The 23,423-nt window shown below is 41.8% G+C and overlaps 1 protein-coding gene across 3 annotated transcripts in view; it reads left to right on the top strand.

Annotated features, from left to right (window-relative positions):
• pik3r5 (phosphoinositide-3-kinase, regulatory subunit 5) overlaps positions 1–23,423 on the top strand; it is a 112,982-nt gene that overhangs the window by 23,329 nt on the left and 66,230 nt on the right. For 2 of the 3 annotated variants that reach the window (XM_068058060.1, XM_068058061.1), the window contains exons 2-3: positions 42–148; positions 19,168–19,268. In XM_068058060.1, the coding sequence (XP_067914161.1) occupies positions 55–148; positions 19,168–19,268 (195 nt within the window). In that variant the 5' untranslated portion in view covers positions 42–54. The remainder of the gene's footprint in view (positions 1–41; positions 149–19,167; positions 19,269–23,423) is intronic. The other variant, XM_068058063.1, reaches the window with a different exon arrangement.

The raw sequence follows: 23,423 nt of genomic DNA, 5'->3' as shown, positions 1-23,423 counted from the left end.
AGGCAGTAATGAGGTCCATATATTCTTTTCTTTCTTGTAAGGAGATGATATAAAATGCAGCATACCTCCTGTACAGAGGATCGCATCCATCATGCGCTGGAGAGATGTTTACATGGATTGGATAGAACTGTTTCTTCTAATTGGAAGGGTGAGTCACTTCGTTACAAAGTATTTTCTTGTATAGGTCAGTTACACTTTTGAATTTCAAATGTATTGCCCACAATTCTTTCAATGTGGATTTACAACAGCTTGGATGAAAAAGTTAAATATGACTATAGCTAGTTGCGATTAGCATTTAGTTTCTTTCTCAAATGGAATGTTGTACCTTGTGAAACTGGTATCTTTGAAAAATCAGAAGTTAGTTTACTGACCACTAGAAAGCATGAAGTCATCACTCCATTTAACTTCTCCAAATTACAGACATGTTCTGCCCTAGTAAGGATTGGATCTAAAATAGCAAATAATAAGGGCCAAATGTAAGCATGACCTTTATAAGAGAAATCTGCCTAATGGACACAATCCTTGCGTCAATACATCAGACCCTGGAATTAATGGACGGAAATGACTTCATTATTGTTCATATTGAAACTTGCTGATCATATTTAGACACACAGCAGGACACTATGTAACATCCTGAAATGTTCCTACATCCCTTTCTGAAGTTGACAGTGCAGCAAACATGAAGTCATTCATGAAAATATACCCTGAGGTGTATTTTTCCAAAATATTCTAATATAGAATCTTACACCTATGCAGTCATATTCAGCTGGCCTCAGACACCGGAAACATCAGAGGAATGTATGATGGCATGAAGAGAGCTCTTGGGCCAACCATCAAGAAGATCGCCCCCCTCAAATCTAAATCAGGGGACATAATCACTGACCAACACAAACAAATGGACCGCTGGGTTGAGCACTACCTAGAACTGTACTCCAGGGAGAATGCTGTCACTGAGACTGCCCTCAATGCAGCCCAGCCTCTACCAGTCATGGATGAGCTGGACATACAGCCAACCAAATCAGAACTCAGTGATGCCATTGATTCTCTAGCCAGCGGAAAAGCCCCTGGGAAGGACAGCATTACCCCTGAAATAATCAAGAGTGCCAAGCCTGCTATACTCTCAGCACTACATGAACTGCTATGCCTGTGCTGGGACGAGGGAGCAGTACCCCAGGACATGCACGATGCCAATATCATCACCCTCTATAAAAACAAAGGTGACCGCGGTGACTGCAACAACTACTGTGGAATCTCCCTGCTCAGCATAGTGGGGAAAGTCTTTGCTCGAGTCGCTCTGAACAGGCTCCAGAAGCTGGCCGAGCGCGTCTACCCTGAGGCACAGTGTGGTTTTCGGGCAGAGAGATCGACCGTTGACATGCTGTTCTCCCTTCGTCAGATACAGGAGAAATGCCGTGAACAACAGATGCCCCTCTACATTGCTTTCATTGATCTCACCAAAGCCTTTGACCTCGTCAGCAGACATGGTCTCTTCAGACTACTAGAAAAGATTGGATGCCCACCAAAGATACTAAGTATCATCACCTCATTCCATGACAATATGAAAGGCACAATTCAACATGGTGGCTCCTCATCAGAACCCTTTCCTATCCTGAGTGGCGTGAAACAGGGCTGTGTTCCTGCACCCACACTTTTTGGGATTTTCTTCTCCCTGCTGCTTTCGCATGCGTTCAAGTCCTCTGAAGAAGGAATTTTCATCCACACAAGATCAGGGGGCAGGTTGTTCAACCTTGCCCGTCTAAGAGCGAAGTCCAAAGTACGGAAATTCCTCATCAGGGAACTCCTCTTTGCTGACGATGCTGCTTTAACATCTCACACTGAAGAGTGCCTGCAGAGTCTCATCGACAGGTTTGCGGCTGCCTGCAATGAATTTGGCCTAACCATCAGCCTCAAGAAAACAAACATCATGGGGCAGGATGTCAGAAATGCTCCATCCATCAATATTGGCGACCACGCTCTGGAAGTGGTTCAAGAGTTCACCTACCTAGGCTCAACTATCACCAGTAACCTGTCTCTAGATGCAGAAATCAACAAGCGCATGGGAAAGTGCTATGTCCAGACTGGCCAAGAGAGTGTGGGAAAATGGCGCACTGACACACAACACAAAAGTCCGAGAGTATCAGGCCTGTGTCCTCAGTACCTTGCTCTCTGGCAGCGAGGCCTGGACAACGTCAGCCAAGAGCGACGTCTCAATTCATTCCATCTTCGCTGCCTCCGGAGAATACTTGGCATCAGGTGGCAGGACCGTATCTCCAAGACAGAAGTCCTCGAGGCGGCCAACATCCCCAGCTTGTACACACTACTGAGTCAGTGGCGCTTGAGATGGCTTGGCCATGTGAGCCGCATGGAAGATGGCAGGATCCCCAAAGACACATTGTACAGCGAGCTCGCCACTGGTATCAGACCCGTGGCCGTCCATGTCTCCGCTTTAAAGACGTCTGCAAACGCGACATGAAATCCTGTGACATTGATCACAAGTCGTGGGAGTCAGTTGCCAGCGTTTGCCAGAGCTGGTGGGCAACCATAAAGGCGGGGCTAAAATGTGGCGAGTCGAAGAGACTTAGTAGTTGGCAGGAAAAAAGACAGGCGCAAGGGGAGAGCCAACTGTGCAACAGCCCGGACAAACAAATTTCTCTGCAGCACCTGTGGAAGAGCCTGTCACTCTGGAATTGGCCTTTATAGCCACTCCAGGCGCGGCTTCACAAACCACTGACCACCTCCAGGCGCGTATCCATTGTCTCTCGAGATAAGGTGGCCCAAAAGAAAGAAAAAGAATCTTACAACACAGAAGGAAGCTATTCAGCCCATTGTGCTTGTGCCAGCTGTTTGAAAGAGTTGTCCAATTTAATCTCACACATCAGCTTTCTCCCCATAACCCTGCAAGTTCGTCCTCTTCCCATACGTGTCTAATTGCCTACTGAAAGTTCTGATGGAATCTGTTTCCACCACCATTTCAGGTATTGTTTTTCAGATCTTAACAATCTTCCATGTGAAAAAATTCTCTTCATTTCCCCTTTAGTTCTTTTACCAATTATTTTAAATCTACGACCTGTAGTTACCAACCAGCATGGCAGATAAAACCATTCCCTCTATTTGCTCTAACAAAACTCCTCATAATTTTGATTGCCTCTAAGTCTCCCCTTCATCTCCCTTGCTGTAAGGAGAACAATCCCAGCTTCTTCAATCTCTTTATAAAACCATAGTCCCTCATCTCTGGTATCATCCTGGTAAACCACTTCCATACCCTCTCTAAGGCCTTGAGGCCTTAGTGTGGTACCCAGAATTGTACACAATAGCCGAGCTGAGGCCTAATCAGTGATTTGTAAAAGTTTAGCATGGCTTTCTTGCCTTTGTATTATATGTCACTATTTACAAAGTCAAGTATCCCATACAGTCCTTTTCTGTTCCTCAACTCCAATCTATTGTCCCTCTGTAGACCTGTAATATTATCCTTGATCAATACTGCCACATGCCCAGTTTTTCGCCTTCCTATCCTTCCTGAATACATTGCAGCCGGCGATGCTTAGCTCCCATTCTTGCCCATGTTTCCACAAGGTCTCTGTTATCTCCTCATGTCCCTGGAATGAGGCTTGAAACTGCAAACTTCTGACTCAGGCATGAGAGCTGTCACTGAGTCAAGGTTGACTTACAGCAAGTTGCTCTAATATGAATTTTCAAATCTGGGTCATGTGTTGGATGCTGTTTTGTTAAGTAAAAAGCTTTTGATTGGCCCATAAGCATATTAGGATCTTGGGCAAATAAATGGCTTATTATATTTGCAACATTTTATTATATTAAAGTTGCTAACAAATGCAGGTTATTGTTGTTAAGAATTACTGTATAGAATATTTATCATGTCTGTGCCTTTTTTCACTGGTAAATGGGCAAATATTCTCTAAACTCCCCTTTAAGGAAATTTTCATCCATTGAAAAGTAGTATTTGCCATATTACAAATAATATGTTTTTAACATTTATTATCTATCTAGGCTATTGCATCAATCCCTCCTCTAAAATTTTGCAACCTCACAAATGCAAATTAATTCTTTTAAATAGTGTATTTACCATCCATACAAGAATGCATGTAACGTCAATGCTGTCTTCCAGACTGTAATTTCCGTAATAATATTTGGAAATACCTTATTTCACAATGCCATAAAATATACACACTGTCCTTTCAAAGCATTATACTTTTCTCAATGATTTAAATTTTGTTGCGCTTTCTCTAAAGATGAAGAAACCCACATTCTGGCACAAAAACAAAATACTGCAGATGCTGGAAATCTAAAATAAAAACAAAAAGTACTGGAAATACTCAGCAGGTCTGGCAGCATCTGTAGAGAGAGAAACAGAGTTAAACTTTCAGGTCTGTGACCCTTCATCAGAATCTGATCAAAGGCCACACTTTAGCACATTCTGCAGTAATCAATTTCCAAATGATATTTGCCTGATTTTCATCTCAACACAAGTGTTGAGTGTTGACTCTAAACTAAAGGGCCACATGTTACATTTACTCATTCACACCCGAGAGCAGCAATACTGTGATACCAGGAAGGATGTGTGTAATCAAATTTATCTGACCATGCGAGCCTTAAAGCTTCAATGAGCAAGTTTAAACAAATGCAATAGTGAACGGCAGGGACCACATCTGCAGCAAGTGTTGGTTGCTGGAAGAACTCCGGCTCAGAGTTGATGATCTGGAGTCTGAGCTTCAAACACTGCGGCACATCCAGGAGGGGGAGAGTTACCTGGACGTTTTGTTTCCGGAGGCAGTCACACCTGGTAGATTAAGGAATTCAAATTCAGTTAGTGATCAGGGACAACAGGGTGTGATTGCAAGTGAGGCAGGTAGGGGGTTCGTGAGTACAGGAGTGGAGGAGCCTCAGCCTTTGACCTTATCCAACAGGTACGAGAAACTTGCTCCCTCTGTGGATGAGGAAAAGGGCTGCGGGGAGGATGAGCCAACTGACCATGGCACCATGGTGCAGAAGGCCATTCAAGAGGGGGGAGCAAAAAGACAAGTGGTAGTTATAGGGGATTCAATAATTAGGGGGATAGATAGTATCCTTTGCAAGCCGGATCGGGAGTCCCGCATGGTGTGTTGCTTGCCCGGTGCCAGGGTGCAGGACATCTCTGACCGGCTTGAAAGGATATTGGAGTGGGAGGGGGAGGATCCAGTTGTTGTGGTCCACGTTGGGACTAACAACATAGGCAAGGCTAGGATGGAGGACCTGTTTGGGGATTATAAAGCACTAGGAACGAAATTAAGGAACAGGTCCTCGAGGGTCATAATCTCCGGATTACTGCCCGAGCCACGTGCAAATTGGCTTAGGGATAAGAATATTAGGGAAGTAAACACGTGGCTAAGGGAGTGGTGTGGGAAAGAGGGGTTCCATTTCATGGGGCATTGGCATCAGTTTTGGAACCGGGGGGATCTGTACCGATGGGACGGTCTCCACCTGAACCGATCTGGAACCAGTGTTCTCGTGAAACGGATAAATAGGGTGGTCTCCAGGACTTTAAACTAGTGACTCGGGGGGAAGGGAAAGGGAAAACGACAGGGAGTATGATGGTAAATAAAATGGTAAGCAGCAGGTTAACATGTGTGCAGGAGGGTTTAAGTTCAAGGCAGACTATGAAAGAATCACAAAGGAAGGATAACTCAGGAGTTATTAGAGATGTTGGAAATCATGAGAGTAAGAAAGCGAGCATAAAGGCACTTCACCTGAATGCTCGTAGCATTCGTAATAAGGTTGATGAGTTAACGGCACAAATCATCGCGAATGAATATGATTTGGTAGCCATTACGGAGACATGGTTACAGGTTGGTCACGACTGGGAGTTAAATATCCAGGGGTACCAGACTATTCGGAAGGATTGACAGGAAGGTAAGGGAGGTGGTGTAGCTCTGATATTCAAGGACGACATCAGGGCAATGCTGAGAGATGATATAGGTTCCATGGAGAATGAGGTTGAATCCATTTGGGAGGAAATTACAAACTCTAAGAAGAAAAAGTCATTGATAGGCGTAGTCTATAGGCCACCAAATAATATCACATTGGGGCGGGCAATAAACAAAGAAATAACTAATGCCTGTAAAAATGGTACGGCAATTATCATGGGGGGTTTTAATCTACATATAGATTGGTCGAACCAGCTCAGTCAGGGTAGCCTTGAGGAGGAGTTCGTTGAGTGTATCCGTGATAGTTTTCTTGAACAGTATGTAATGGAACCGACGAGGGAGCGAGCTATCCCAGATCTAGTCCTGTGTAATGAGACAGGAATAATTAATGACCTCATAGTTAGGGATCCTCTTGGAAGGAGTGATCACAGTATGGTTGAATTTAGAATACAGATGGAGAGTGTGAAGATAAAATCCAATACCAGGGTCCTGCGCTTGAACAAGGGGGACTACAATAGAATGAGGGAGGACTTGGCTAGAGTAGACTGGAAACAAAGATTTTATGGTGGGACAGTTGACGAGCAGTGGAGGACTTTCAAAGCAATTTTTCAAAGTGCTCAGCAAAAGTATATTCCAGTGAAAAGGAAGGACTGGAAGAAAAGGGGTAATCTGCCATGGGTGTCTAAGGAAATAAGGGACGCTATCAAATTGAAAGAGAAGGCATACAAAGTGGCCAAAAACAACATAAAACTAGAAGATTGGGAAAACTTTAAAGGTCAACAGAGAGCCACAAAAAGGCCTATAAAGAAAAGTAAGATAGAACATGAGAAAAAACTAGCACAAAATATAAAGACAGATCGCAAAAGTTTCTATAAATGTATAAAGGTATATCAGGAATAAAAGAATGACTAGAGTTAGAACAGGGCCAATCAAGGATAGTAGTGGGAAGTTGTGTGTGGAATCAGAGGAGATAGGGGAAGCGTTAAATGAATATTTTTCGTCAGTATTTACAGTAGAGAAAGAAAATGTTGTCGAGGAGATTACTGAGATACAGCCTACTAGGCTAGATGGGATTGAGATTCACAAGGAGGAGGTGTTAGCAATTTTGGAAAGTGTGAAAATAGATAAGTCCCCTGGGCCAGATGGGATTTATTCTAGGATTCTCTGGGAAGCCAGGGAGGAGATTGCAGAGCCGTTGTTGTTGATCTTTATGTCGTCATTGTCGACAGGAGTAGTGCCGGAAGACTGGAGGATAGCAAATGTTGTCCCCTTGTTCAAGAAGGGGAGTAGAGACAGCCCTGGTAATTATAGACCTGTGAGCCTTACTTCGGTTGTGGGTAAAATGTTGGAAAAGGTTATAAGAGATAGGATTTATAATCATCTTGAAAAGAATAAGTTCATTTGCGATAGTCAGCACGGTTTTGTGAAAGGTAGGTCGTGCCTCACAAACCTTATTGAGTTTTTCGAGAAGGTGACCAAACAGGTGGATGAGGGTAAAGCTGTGGATGTGGTGTATATGGATTTCAGTAAGGCGTTTGATAAGGTTCCCCACGGTAGGCTATTACAGAAAATACGGAAGTATGGGGTTGAAGGTGATTTAGAGCTTTGGATCAGAAATTGGCTAGCTGAAAGAAGACAGAGGGTGGTGGTTGATGGCAAATGTTCATCCTGGAGTTTAGTTACTAGTGGTGTACCGCAAGGTTCTGTTTTGGGGGCCACTGCTGTTTGTCATTTTTATAAATGACCTGGATGAGGGTGTAGAAGGGTGGGTTAGTAAATTTGCGGATGACACGAAGGTCGGTGGAGTTGTGGATAGTGTCGAAGGGTGTTGTAGGGTACAGAGGGACATAGATAGGCTGCAGAGCTGGGCTGAGAGATGGCAAATGGAGTTTAATGCGGAGAAGTGTGAGGTGATTCACTTTGGAAGGAGTAACAGCAATGCAGAGTACTGGGCTAATGGGAAGATTCTTGGTAGTGTAGATGAGCAGAGAGATCTTGGTGTCCAGGTACATAAATCCCTGAAAGTTGCTACCCAGGTTAATAGGGCTGTTAAGAAGGCATATGGTGTGTTAGCTTTTATTAGTAGGGGGATCGAGTTTCGGAGCCACGAGGTCATGCTGCAGCTGTACAAAACTCTGGTGAGGCCGCACCTTGAGTATTGTGTGCAGTTCTGGTCACCGCATTATAGGAAGGATGTGGAAGCTTTGGAAAGGGTGCAGAGGAGATTTACTAGGATGTTGCCTGGTATGGAGGGAAGGTCTTACGAGGAAAGGCTGAGGGACTTGGGGTTGTTTTCGTTAGAGAGAAGGAGGAGGAGAGGTGCCTTAATAGAGACATATAAGATAATCAGAGTGTTAGATAGGGTGGATAGTGAGAGTCTTTTTCCTCGGATGATGATGGCAAACACAAGGGGACATAGCTTTAAGTTGAGGGGTGAAAGATATAGGACAGATGTCAGAGGTAGTTTCTTTACGCAGAGAGTAGTAGGGGCGTGGAACGCCCTGCCTGCAACAGTAGTAGACTCGCCAACTTTAAGGGCATTTAAGTGGTCATTGGATAGACATATGGATGAAAATGGAATAGTGTAGGTCAGATGGTTTCACAGGTCGGAGCAACATCGAGGGCCGAAGGGCCTGTACTGCGCTGTAATGTTCTAATTCTAAAAAAAACGAAAAAGAGTGGCTAAAGTAAACGTTGGTCCTTTCGAGGATGAGAAGGGGAATTTAGTTATGGGATATGATGAAATGGCCAAGGCATTGAACAGGTATTTTGTATCGGTCTTCACAGTGGAGGACATTAATAACATGCCAGTAATTGACAAAGAGACGAAAGTAGGTGAGGACCTGGAAACAATCATTATTACGGAAGAGGTAGTGTTGGGCAAGCTAATGGAGCTAAGGATTGATAAGTCTCCTGGCCCTGATGGAATGCATCCTAGGGTACTAAAAGAGATGGCAGGAGAGATAGCAGGTGCACTGGCGATAATTTTCCAAAATTCACTGGACTCTGGGGTAGTCCCAGCAGATTGGAAAACAGCAGATGTGATGCCACTGTTTAAAAAGGGAGGTAGACAAAGGATGGGGAATTATAGACCGGTTAGCTTAACCTCTGTAGTGGGGAAGATGCTTGAGTCTATTATCAAGGAAGAAATAGCAGGGCATCTCGATAGAAATTGTCCCGTTGGGCAGACGCAGCATGGGTTCATGAAGGGCAGGTCATGCTTGACAAATCTTTTGGAATTCTATGATGACATTACGAGCAAGGTGGACAATGGGGACCCAGTGGATGTAGTGTACCTAGATTTCCAAAAAGCCTTCGACAAGGTGCCGCACAAGAGGCTGCTGTATAAAATAAGGATGCATGGCGTTAGGGGTAAAGTATTAGCATGGATAGAGGATTGGTTGACTAACAGGAAGCAGAGAGTGGGGATAAATGAGTGCTATTCTGGTTGGCAATCAGTCACTAGTGGTGTGCCTCAGGGATCAGTGTTGGGTCCGCAATTATTTACAATTTATATAGATGATTTGGAGTTGGGGACCACTTGTAGGGTGTCAAAGTTTGCAGATGACACTAAGATGAGTGACAGAGCAAAGTGTGCAGATGACTGTGAAACTTTGCAGAGGAACATAGATACATTGAGTGAGTGGGCAAAGGACTGGCAGATGGAATACAATGTTAATAAATGTGAAGTCATTCATTTCGGTAGGAGTAACAGTAAAAAGGATTATTACTTGAATGGTAAAAAGTTGCAGCATGCTGCTATACAGAGGGACCTGGGTGTCCTTGTGCATGAATCGCAGAAGGTTGGTCTGCAGGTACAGCAAGTAATTAGGAAGGCAAATGGAATTTTGTCCTTCATTGCTAAAGGGATTGAGTTTAAAAGCAGAGAGGTTATGTTGCAGCTGTATAAGGTACTGGTGAGGCCGCACCTGGAGTACTATGTGCAGTTTTGGTCTCCTTACTTGAGAAAGGATGTACTGGCACTGGAGAGGGTGCAGAGGAGGTTCACTAGGTTGATTCCGGAGTTGAGGGGGTTGGCTTATGAGGAGAGACTGAGTAGATTGGGATTATATTCATTGGAATGCAGAAGAATGAGGGGGGATCTTATAGAAACATATAAAATCATGAAGGGAACAGATAAGATACAAGTGGAGAGTATGTTTCCACTGGCAGGTGAAGCTAGGACAAGAGGGCATAGCCTCAAGATTAGAGGGAGCAGGTTTAGGACTGAATTAAGAAAGAACTTCTTCACCCAGAGGGTTGTTAATCTATGGAATTCCTTGCCCAGTGAAGTAGTTGATGCTTCTTTAGTAAACGTTTTTAAAGCTAAGGTAGATATCTTTTTGAATAATAAAGGAATTAAGGGATACGGTGAGAACGCGAGTGAGTGGATCTGAGTCCACGAAAAGATCAGCCATGATCTTATTGAATGGCGGAGCAGGCTCGAGGGGCCGGACGGCCTACTCCTTCTCCTACTTCTTATGATCTTATGATCTTTTGAACTACTCTACATTGTCATAGAGTCATTTATGGCATAGAAGGAGACGATTCAGCCCATTGAGTCCATGCCGGCTCTCCAGTGAGCAATCCAGTCAGTCCCACTCCCCCAGTCGATCCCTGTAGCCCTGCAAGTTTATTTCCTTCAAGTGCCCATCCAATTTCCTTCTGAAATCATTGATTGTCTCGGCTTCCACTATTCTGTGGGCAGCGAGTTCCAGGTCACTACCACTCACTGCGTTAAAAATGTTCTTCCAAACATTCCCCCACATCTCTTGCCCAAAACCTTAAATCTGTGTCCCCTAGTGCTCATACCATCAGTTAATGGGAGCAGTTTTTTATTGTCTCACTTATCCAAGCCTGTCATAATTTTGTACACCTTTATCAAATCTGCCCATAATCTCCTTTGCTGCAGGGAGAACAACCCCAGCTTTTCCAACCTAAATTTTTAACTAAAATCCCCCATCCCTGGAGCTATTCTGGTAAATCTTCTCTCACCCTCTCAAGGACCCTCACACCTTTCCTAAACGATGCACTGTTTTCAGTCCTTGAGCCAATTTATTTATCCAATTGGACACTAACCCTCCTATTCCATCAACCTCAATTTTGGTGAGTGTTTAACAAATTGAAGACCTGAAGTACACATCATCCTCTGGCATTGATACAAAAGCAAAATACTGTAGATGCCGGAAATCTGAAATAAAAACAAAATGCTGGAAATACTCAGCACATCTAGTAGCATCTGTGGAGAGAGAAACAGAAATAAAGGCCGGAATATTATGCCACCCCAATGAACCGGATAGTGGCGGGTGGTTGGGGGAGGGGGGGTAGGGTGGTGTAAAATGGAGCGGGTGGCTCCGGGACGCTTTCCCAACCCACTCCTGCCTCTGCCTCACTTTATGTAGGGCGGGGTGGGGAGGGCGGAAAACCGCCCGCCCGGCCCAGGCCAATCAAGCACCTTAAGTGGCCACTTAACGGCCACTTAAGGGCCTTCACCTGTCTCCACGCAAATTTTACGCATGGCAAAAGGGCCACCCCCCACTACCCCAACCACCCCCAAGAGCCAACATGCCCCCCTTCCCTCCAAACAACCACCCTTGCTTCGCCAGGGCCTGACCAATTACCCCCAGTGAGGCAACCAAAACTTACCTGCCTTCCTCGCTCCCAGGCATCTTCTGTGCATGCTGGGCTGCAGACCCAGCAGTGGCCACCACTCCCGGTGGCGCTGCTGGGACTAATAGCTGCTGGCTCGCTGTTTGGCCGGCAGCTCAATGAGGCAGGACTTCCTCCCTCAAGCGGTGGAAGGCCCGCCTCAGAACAATTAAAGCCTGGGGACCCATAAAATATGGAACGGATCCCCAGGTGAGGCAGAAGTGGGTTCAACACTGACTTTTACATCAGAGGCCGACTCCCATCCACCCACCGTAAAATTTCGGCCAACATTTCAGGTCGATGACTATTCCACAGATGCTGCCAAACTTGCTGAGTATTTCCAGAGCAATCATTTTCATTTATCCTCCAGCATTATTTTGTTCTTATTGCCAATTCCTTCCCTGGAGGCCTGGAATTGAATTGTTTTGACAACATTTTTCATTCAGATCTAACTGAGATTAGAATTTATGAATTGGAATATTCCAAATACCAGGCAAACATTAAGGGAGTTTCATCTATCTTCCTTTAACCTTGATCAAATAATTGTGATGTAAAAGCTTGAATTGTGCTAAAATCCTTTTGTGTAAGGTTCTGTTGGAAATTACATCCAATGCAGAAGTACAGGAGTATGAGCTTTTCTTCAGATAGATTAAAACTTGGCATGTTCCATTGTCGGTATTTCATCCATGTTATATACATTGGGTTGAGTTATTGGCCTGGATTTGATTGCTCAACCAAAATGCTGTAGCACAAACATTTTAATTGATAAAAATCAATCAGTTGCCTCACATGCTTAGTTATTGGTCTTAGTTGTGCCTTCAAGGAAAAGAAAGAAAGAACTTGCATTTATATAGCATCTTTCACAACGTCAGGTTGACCGAATGCACTTCACAATGAGTGAAGTACTTTTGAATCATCGTTACTGTTGTAGGAAACGGCAGCAGCCTATTTGTACACAGTAAGGTCCAACAAATTGTTTTTAGTGATGTGGGTTGAGGGATAAATGTTGACCTGGCCACCAGGAGAATTACCCTGCCCTTTGAATAATATCTTGGGATCTTCCATGGCCATCTGAGTGGGAAGACTGGGCTTTGGCTTAACATCTCATTCAAAAGACACCACCTCCTACAGTGCTGCACTCCCTCAGTACTGCACTGAAGTTTCAGCTTAGATTATGTGCTTAAGTACTTGTAGTAGGTCTCGAACTCACAATCTTCTAACTCAGAGCTGAGAGTGCTACCATGGACCGTGGCTAATGCCTTGGTTATATAACCAGTAAAGGGCGTACATTTCCATATAAGATTAAGAAATTTGCAGGTAAAATCATGTATATATTCTTCAGTGGAAGCCTAAGTATATCAGAGGAGAAGATAAGGAACATTGGAACAGGAGTAGGCCATTCAGCCCCTTGAGCCTGTTCCACCATTCAACCAGATCGTGCTGATCTTTATTTTAACCTCACTTACCTGCCTATGTTCAATAACCATTAATACCTTTGCCTAACACAGACCTATGAATCTCATGTTTTGAAATTTTCAATTGACCTAGCCTCAAAAGCTTTTTGGGGGAGAACGCTCAAGATTTCCAGGACACTTTGTGTGAAGAAGTGCTTTCTGACATCACCTCTGAATGTCCCAGCTCTAATTTTAAGTGTGGTTACGCCACCATGTTCGCGACACCACCAGAGGAAATAGTTTATCTCTATCAACCCTATCAAATTATTTAATCATTTTAAACTTCTCTATTAAATCACCCTTTAATTTTCTACACTCCCGGGCCTAGTCTATGCAATCTGTCCTCCTAAGTTAAAACCTTTAGCTTTGATATCATCTGGTGAATCTGCACTGCACACACTCTAAAGGCAATATATCCTTGCTGAGATGCAGTTCCAAGAACTGAATACAATATTCTCCATCCGGTCTATCCGGAACTTTATATATCTGTAACATAACTAACATAACTCCTTGGCATTCTAGCTCCTTTGAGGTAGAGGTCAGCATTCCGGGGGCAGAGTCAAACATCAGAGCCAGATCTTTCAGAAGTGAAATTAGGAAACACTTCTTCACACAAAGGCTGGTAGAAGTTTGGAACTCTCTTCTACAAATGGCAGTTGATGCTACATCAATTGTTGACTTTAAAACTGAGATTGATAGATATTTGTTAGCAAAAGGCATTAAGGGATATAAGGCAAACATGGGGATCTGGAGTTAGGTCACAGATCAGCCTATTGCCTGCAGAATAGGTGGTCAGACAATTGAAAAAATTACATTTTTAAAACATTGATGAGGGGAGGTATCAAAGGCCTAAATGGCCTACTCCTGTTCCCATGTTCCTATGCTCTTGTGTTCCTAGGCTTTTTAATTATTTTTTCTAATGGTACACAAACTTTTTCTGATAACTGAATACGCAGACATTTAGCAGGCTTAGCCATGCAACAGAATAGAGATTAATATTTGAATTAATAATATTTATACTGAATAGTTTATAGTGGATAGATGAATAATTAAATAGGTTAGCATTTGTAATTGGTGAGTATGAGGTAATGGACACGACCGTAGCTTGCAATAAGTGCATTTAACAGTCTTCAGTGTAAATAAATAGACACCTTTTGATACTTACCCACATCATTGTTTTAAAAATGTAATTTATTCAATTGTCTGACAACCTATTCTGCAAGCAAGAGGGTGGGAGTTACCCAGTCGCAGAGGCCTCAAATCAGTTAAACTGCAACCGAAAGGCATGTGAGGCTGGCTTGGGATGACGCACTCCAATTTTCCTTTGCCTCAATGTAGGGGAAATACCTAGCCTCTGCTTACCATCACCCTCAGATAGCATAGTCAAAATTAGGAACTCATCGTGTAAAAAAAATTATGAAAGCAAACCTTATATCCTACCGCACCATTGCACAAACTAAGTGGAATGCTGTGTCAGTCAAAATTGTGGCATCAACAAAAGTTCAACTAGCGACATAACAGATTTCCACTTAAATTAAATGGGCTGTACCAAAAAAATCAAGCCAAGAAATGCTGAAGGACAACAGATCAATCAGCAGCTGAAAGAGAAAGATGGGTAGAATGCTGTTCTTGTTCTTCTCTAATATTGTTGTCTTTCTCAAATTCAATCTGCTGTGTACTTCTAGAATTCTTTGCTCAAATTTCCATCATTTGTACTTTTCCCATTTTATCTGGACTGAATCCTGGATACTTATTCTACTGTGTACCATCTTTTTAGGTACAAATTGGAGGCGTAGAGAGAAAAAGAGGTTAATTTCTGAATTGAGATAATATACAAATGTGATTTGACTAAACACATCCTGTTATAGTTTGGATACTTGCACCACCTACTTCATTCATATAATTCATCCATTGTTCTTTGTGTGCCTTGTTATGTGCCCATGTAGGAACTGGGAGGAAGTAAAAATAAAACTTCTGCATAATTTTATAACCTAATACTATCTAAAGTATGTATTAATTGGAAAATACAGCTGAACAAAGAACAATGGTTCTTCAGACAGATGGGTGAAAAGTGTTTAATGTAATTTTTCTATGTACTAATTTCAAATTTTGGCCTCATAAGATGTTGTAATATCTAAGGAAAAGCAGTACAATGGTTTATGTACTTGACTTGTGTCCAAAAAACAGTTTTGAGAAACTTGAAGTATATAACATAAATGATTGATATGTGCATTTTTCGTGTTAATTACAATTCAATAAATATGGAGAATTGATATAGAAAGAAAATGGAGATGGCACGACAAAGAAAAGGGCATGACTTAAACAGCATGGATTTTGACTCCATGTTGCTCAGTAGCTTCAGCAGAAATGCTTCAAAGCCCTAGCCCCAGAAGGAGCATGAGGCCAAATCACTTACTATTAGTCTTTTTTTAACTGAGCTGTTAGATGAAGTTTATGCACCCTGATCCTTTAGTTATGGTTTAACTTGAAATTGTGAAAAAATGAAAGACTTGCATTTATATAGCCTTTTATGACCTCAGGACGTCCCAAAGCACTTCACAGCCAATTATTGAAATGTGTTCACTGTTGTAATGTAGTAAACATGACAGCCAATTTGTGCACAGCAAACAGCAATGTGACAACGACAACATAATTTTTTTTGTGATGTTGACTTAGGGGTAAATATTGGTCAGAACAATGGGGATAACTCCCCTGCACTCCTTCGGGATAGTGCCATGAGATCTTTTATGTCCACATAAAAGGGCAGATGGGGCCTTGTCTCAACATCCTTTTCAAAAGACAGTACTGCACTCTCTCAATTCTGCATTGGAGTGTCTGCCAAGATCTGGAGTGAGACTTAAACCCACAACTTTCTGCCTCAGATCTGAGAGTGCTACCAGCTGAGCCACAGCTGACATCAAGCTGGTGCATAGGATTAATCTTTTCTATTCACTTAGTATCTTAGCTCTAGACAGTCCCTTCCAAGGTGAAGAGTCCAAATTTTTCCAACCTTTGTTTATAAGCCAGTCCTCTGACTGCCTCGTCATCTTTTTCTGGACTGTTTTTAAGGCTTGGATGATTCTCTTGTATCTCAGTAACCATAGCCAAATGCATTATTCAAGGTGAAATCTGACCAGAGCACTATGCTATTCTCAAGACATATATTTGCTGATTTGGCAGTAAATCTGTTGGCTTTTGATTTATTGCTTTGAAATGGCTGAACATGGTCAGTGTTCAATCAACTAACACTCCAGTTCTCTTTTAGCCTCTCCTGTAGCTTGTTTGGCCTCATTCATTGAGTATGTATTCCATTTTATCTTTCCTTTCTTTGATTGAGTCTACTGATGCCAGAGAAGTTGTAAATACGTCTGACCCTAAAGTGGAGATCACATTTTGAATGATGCCATTTAGAAATAACGATGTAAACAATATTGACAGTCTCTGATTAAAGTCAGTTAAAATAAAGATAGCAATATGAAAATATCATTAAAAAATCCTCTTGCACATAAATTAAACTAACCACAACTTTACAGTCAGCATCATTAATAAATTCCTGTTAAGTTGATATATTCCAGATAATGAATAACATTTTGTATCATGCTAAGTATTTCATGAACATGCATTCATTACATTCTGATCAAACCTCAGTAGTGGGTGTAAGATGGGGAGTTTGATAAGTGGATGAGATGTACACATTTTTGCAAGTGTAATTTAACTGATAAATATATTATTTATCATCACATTTGTCAAATGTTATATGCATTGTTTACAGAAGATGCTATTTTAAATTGAGCATCCTCTCCATTTCTAAGAACACATATGGCCCTGCAGTATCTCTCACTATCTCCATCTCCACCTCCACCTCCATGCACACACATGAATGAATATGTACCCATGCCCACAGAATCTGCTAAAGATGCATGTAAATTTGATTACATTGCAAGAATATGTTCTGGAAAGTTATTTCTTTGGTTTATTTGTAAAAGTATTTTATTTGTATGCAAACTGAATGTTAAGACTGATTACAAGGACTTATCAATAATAGCACTTCATCCAATTACTGGCCTAAAGGGACTTTTTTAAAGCTATGATTGATTCAACCTATACACTATTTCCCTCTTCAAATCTTTTATAGTCAGATGACTAGTTTTGTACAGCTATTTTCTTGTTCTGAGAATAGCATACAGTATAGGTCTTCTGATGAAGGGTCACAGACCTGAAACATTAACTCTGTTTCTCCCTACGCAGATGCTGCCAGACCTGCTTATTTCCAGCACTTTCTGTTCCCATTTCAGTATAGGTGTATGCCTTGGCTCAGTGGTAGCCCGAGTCAGAAAGTTGTAGGTTGAAGTCCCACTCCAGAGATTTAAGCATATAATCCAGGTTGGCATTTAAGTGTAGAACTGAGGGAGCATTGTCAGAGATGCTATCTTTCAGATGAGATATTAAACTGGCACCTGCCAGCTCAGGTGGATGCAAAAGATCCCCATGGAAGATAACAGGAGTGCTCCTAGTGTCTGGGCCAATACTTTTCCTTTAAACAACATCACTAAAACAGATTATTTGGTCATTATTTCATTGCTGTTTGAGGGCTCTTTTTGTGCACAAATTAGCTACTGAGTTTTCCTACATTACAACAGTGACCACACTTTGAAAGTACTTCATCGGCTGTAAAGTTCTTTGCGACATCCTGAGATCGTGAAAGACACTATTTAATTACAAATTATTTTTATGCAGTAATTTGGATACTAGAGTGTACTGTTACAAAGGTTAAATCACAGTTTATTTCCTTATATCTATTCCTTCACCCATTCAATTTCAATAGATTGGGAATTTCATTTGGTGAAGTCCCTGCCTCTGAGCATGGTGCCAATTGTCAGTTTCAGATTTTAAAGGGAAGTGATCAGCACAATGGCATCTTTAATTTAAAGATAAAAAAAACCCTGCTTTCCAAAGGACAAACCTGTGTAAATTTAATTCTAAACTTACAGTAACAGATTCTGTAAATAGTGCTTTGACAGTACATAAGACAGTCCTGAAACTGCATTAATTACTCAGCACTACAAAGATTGGTTCAACTTTGCACATCTGTGTGGAAAATGGGAAGTAGGCTGAAATCAAACAATTTTCAACAGGGTGATATTTTAAAATATTCAAATAGTATCAATTCTGCAAAACATTGCACAGAGTTATGGCTTTCACTTATTTTGTCATGACAAAAACGGAGAAGATGAATCTGTCCTGAAGTCTTTATTTTTGAACAATCCAAAAGCAGAAGTTTCCCCAACTTTTATTAATCATTCTGAAAGGTAAAACAGTAAATGACATTCTAATTCACTTGCATATTATTTTATTGTTTTCTGTTTGTTTCTGTTGATGTTTTTAAAAATAATTGTATTTGAGCAGTGAATGCTGAGTTCTCCTGATATGAAGTTGGTAAATGTGTTAAAGTGGGACTGAGCTTTCAGACTTGCACCCTCCAAGACTCGATGTCTATTGTATACGGAGTTAGCTGATCTTAGCCAGTGGAGCATTAGAGCCACTAAAATTGGCTGTAGTCCCCTTGGGAACTAAGCAACAACAGCTTGCATTTACATATCACCTTCAATGTAGTAAAACATCACAGGGAGCCTCACAGGAACATGATCAGACAAAATTTGCCACTGAGCTACATAGAGAAATAAATAGAACAGATGACCAAAAGCTTGGACAAAAAGATAGGTGTTAAGGAGCGTCTTAAAGGAGGAGAGAGGCAGAGAGGCTTAGGGAGGGAATTGCAGAGCTAATGTGCTTGACAGCTGAAGACACGGCCGCCAGTGGTGGAGTGATTAAAATCGGGGATGCACAAGAGTCTACAATTGGAGTCATGTTTTATATGCCAGTTGCTTTCCAGTGACTGTCTTTGGGAAAGGCTATGTGTAGATGTTGGATGGACAAGATCGAGCTTGGTAGTCACGTCACCTCATTGTCCAAATTTACACATAGAAGTCAATGAAAAGACATACGGGCAGCATGCAAACCAGGCATCTAATCTGGTGCTACCCATTTCCCATCTGGCTGGAACACATACTCTCGACCCCACTATATAAATACATAAAGTTATTGCTGCTGTTATTTTGCCAACCAAACCTGGTTTTCTTTTTCAGCCGGATTGTTTGTAAACCGTTGGAGCCTAGAAGAACTTGTAAGCAGAGATCCTCACAGTTTCTTAATTCTCATTGAGAAGATATTGCTCAAAACTCAGGAGGTAAGGAATATAAAAACCCATCTCAGCAAGATTTAGAGACTTTCGTACTTTTTATTGTATGAAATTGGAAGGTTTGACTTGTGAAATTTATAATGCATTTTTTAGTCAAAAAACGAAAGTATGTAGTATACACTCACACACAATCTTCTAAAGGCAAGATTGCATGTCTGTATTACAGGCAATATTTTAGAGGAGACTTTCATAATCAGAAACATTGTTAGACATACTGAGCTTCTTAATTTTGCATTAGAGACTTGAGTTTGAGGATTTATAGTTCATATATGATGTTTTAGATTAGTTACAGTATATGCATTGATTTGGAAATATATAGTTTGGAGAGTACCCCATTATGGGCCAAGATTTGGAGTGAGAGTGTTGAGGGAAATATTGGTCAGTACGCCAAAGTTAACCTGTACTTTGTGATTAGTGTTCTGCGATATTTATCATCGGACCGAACAAATATAGAATACCTCAGTTTAATACAGCAGAGCAATGTACTTCTTCAAGTCACCAAAGATTCATGTGGGTTGTGTGGGGGTTTTTGGGGGTGGTGTGGGGGTAAATTCCAGGACTGAATCCTGAACACCCTGTTGAAAAGATCAATACATTGCCACGAGAGCCAATGATCAAATTGTCATAGAACATTGTTCTCAATATTTAATACAAGAAGCCCTTTTAGAAATGACAATGACCTCGTGGTTCAATCACCACCTAGCACCACAGTAAACCCTACACAGGAGGAGGTCCCATCATCTGATGCTAAGATAAGGGGCACAATGGAGGTTCCAGGGATTGAATACAGATCTTCATATATGCAAAGCATACAGCGTACCAGTGAACTATTGTTTAGATTTACCAATCACATGATCCCTTTGGGGAGCTGAGATCAGATTACAAATCAGAGATAGCATTAGTTCACCAAAGCACACTTTTGAGCCTGGTTTTCTGCTGGGAATGCAAGTTTGTTGAATTTTTTGTTACATTCTCTTTAACCTTGCATCACATAAAAAATGCCAATAGTTAAGTTTGTCATACAAAAAATCATGGGAATCTCAACGGGGCAGGCTTTCTACTCCTGAATTTTAGTGTAGTCAGCCATTTGAATATCCACGTCAATTGTTTTGTGTTTGGCGACAACAGTTGAGTTGCATGGCAACACATGTTCGGGTTAATCCTTTTCTTACAACATTGCGAAGGCAGTGGCTTGCTTCATCTTATTTCTTATTGCATAATATGAATCGATCTAAATGTTCAAAATTGTGTGCATGACAAGAAAGCTGTTGGGACAGATTAGCAAATCTTCCAGAAACCTTTCTTGATGTGTGAGCTAGAATGCAAAAAAAATACAGACAGAGTGATGAGAACAACGAATGTTTCAGTCATAAGATATTAGTGGTACATTGTAAATTAACAATCTCTGAATCTCATATGTGATTTGTCAGGCTCCTTGTGGAAACCCGGTAGAAGTTTTACTGTATAAGGTTTAAAAAAAAATATTGTGGCTCCTTTTTGCTGTCACTCTGTTCACTTTCAGCCAGGAGTCTGCGATGATCTAAGGACATCAACTTCTCAGATCAGTTGACATCTGTGTGTAACAGTGAATGGGATACGTTTACTTTTCCACATCTTGGCAAGTTCAAAAGTGGCCTTTGCAGAGTCTCTGGCTGCACTCTCAATTCGTGGTGTGTTCCAAACAGGCTTCTGGGGATGAAACAATCTGTTGCTGCCAGTCTCCAGCAGCAGATCTGTAGATGTTTGTAAATAGAAAGAAACTTCTTTATTTTCCAGATGAGATGGTGCCAAAACCAAAGAAATCTTGATTCTGCTGGAGTAAATGGAACAGTGTTACCACCGACCGCTCAAGTCAAAGCCCCCAATCAAAATAGATGATTCTGATTGTGGTGGGAGAAATGTACTGTTAATTCAATCCTGTCCCTCTGCAGGTCGCCTAACATATCATTATAAACATTCCAAATTAAAGAAAGACCCAGCCAAATTGTATCATCTATTAACCCCCGAATGAGGCTAACCAAACCAGGTGTCTTTGGATCAACAAAGGTGAGGTGAGAGTGGCTGCCCTTGACATCAAGGCAGCATTTGACTGAGTATGGCATCAGGGAGCCCTAGCAAAATTGAAGTCAATGGGAATCAGGGGGAAAACTGTCCACTGGTTGGAGTCATACCTAACACAAAGGAAGATGGTTGTGGTTGTTGGAGGTCAATCATCTGAGCTCCAGGACATCACTGCAGGAGTTCCTCAGGGTAGTGTCCTAGGCCCAACCATCTTCAGCTGCTTCATAAATGACCTTCCTTCAATCATAAGGTCAGAAGTGGGGATGTTCGCTGATGATTGCACAATGTTCAGCACCATTCGTGACTCCTCAGATACTGTAGAAATACTGTAGTCATGTAGAAATGCAGCAAGACCTGGACAATATCCAGTCTTGGGCTGATTAGTGGCAAGTAACATTTGTGCCACACAAGTGCCAGGCAATGACCATCTCCAACAAGAGAGAATCTAACCATCTCCCCTTGACATTCAATGGCATTACCATCGCTGAATCCCTCACTATCAACATCCTAGGGGCTACCATTGACCAGAAGCTGAACTGGAGTAGCCATATAAATACCGTGGCTACAAGAGCAGGTCAGAGGCAAGGAATCCTGCAGCGAGTAGGATTCACCTGACTCCCCAAAGTCTGTCCACCATCTACAAGGCACAAGTCAGGATGGTGGAATACTCTCCACTTGCCTGGATGGGTGCAGCTCCAACAACACTCAAGAAGCTCGACACCATCCAGGACAAAGCAGCTTGCTTGATTGGCATCCCATCTACAAACATTCACTCCCTCCACTACCAATGCACAGTGGCAGCATTGTGTACCATCTACAAGATGCACTGCAGCAACGCACCAAGGCTCCTTTGACAGCACCTTCCAAACCCGTGACCTCTACCAACTAGAAGGACAAGGGCAGCAAATGCATGAGAATACCACCACCTGCAAGTTCCCCTCCAAGTCACACACCATCCTGACTTGGAACTATATCGCTGTTCCTTCATTGTCATTGGGTCAAAATCCTGGAACTCCCTTCCTAACAGCACTGTAGGTGTACCTACCCCAAATGGACTGCAGTGGTTCGAGAAGGCAGCTCACCACCACCTTCTCAAGGGCAATTAGGGATGAGCAATAAATGCTGGCCTAGCCAGTGACGCCCACATCCGATGAATGAATAATTTTAAAAACTGGTTAATTAGAAAAACTATATCCTTAAACACTACTAAGAAACAACATTTAAAATAGAAAAAATTAGTGTCCTTGCAGATTTATGCTCCTGTCGAATATGGAACCGTCCAAGATTGCTTGAAGTTCTCACAGCTGTCCGATGGGCAAAAAAAAAGGTTCTTCAACAGTAGAACAGTCCATAGTCTAATTCAGCAGTTGAAATGATGCTTTCCTTCTCCAGCGATGAATTTCAATTATTGACAACTTGCAAACACTTTTTAATGAATCAATTTGGCTTTAGAATTTTTTTGAGGGATAAAAGATTGTCACAGTCTAACTTCCCTTCCTTCAGTTTAAATTATCAGAGATCTCTGTTTTGGTATGACTTTTTAGAATTTTGAGAAACAAGAATAAATAAACAGACTAAATTATTTTCCTTCAGTTTAAATGGTCTGTTTCTCCTTTCAGGTGCTAACACACAGCTGTCTGTCTGTTTCTCTGAGTTAGAACTGTCTGTTTCCACTATAATCCAGTTCAAAATTAAATTGTACTAATGTATCTCTCGGTCTCTAGTCCAGAATGGCTGTATCTGGGGGCAACGAGAATGCACACTTTGAATCAGTTTTTGGAACTTGCTACCTTAAAGCAGTATGGCTCATTTTCCAGCCTTAAAAACCCAAAAAACCCCAACAGGATCACAACAACAGGTTGAGTTCTATTCCTTTCGCTGCAGTAGTTGTTCTATTCCTACTTTAGCCTTTGGCTTAAACATCCTTTCCTTACTTTCCTCCTCTTTCCCTAATTTACGTCTTATTTCACAGCAAATAATTCCAGCTGCAGTTCATCTCTTCTTCAGTCTCTTGTTCCTCAACTTTCCTTCTCGTTCTCTAATTTCAGATATTTCAGGGAATTTTCCTGTTCACTCTCTTGT

This window comes from Heterodontus francisci, chromosome 26 (assembly GCF_036365525.1).
Source record: "Heterodontus francisci isolate sHetFra1 chromosome 26, sHetFra1.hap1, whole genome shotgun sequence".
Taxonomy (NCBI): Eukaryota; Metazoa; Chordata; class Chondrichthyes; order Heterodontiformes; family Heterodontidae; genus Heterodontus; species Heterodontus francisci.
Note: the sequence above shows the minus strand (reverse complement) of the source record. Positions and strands in the feature narration are given on the sequence as shown.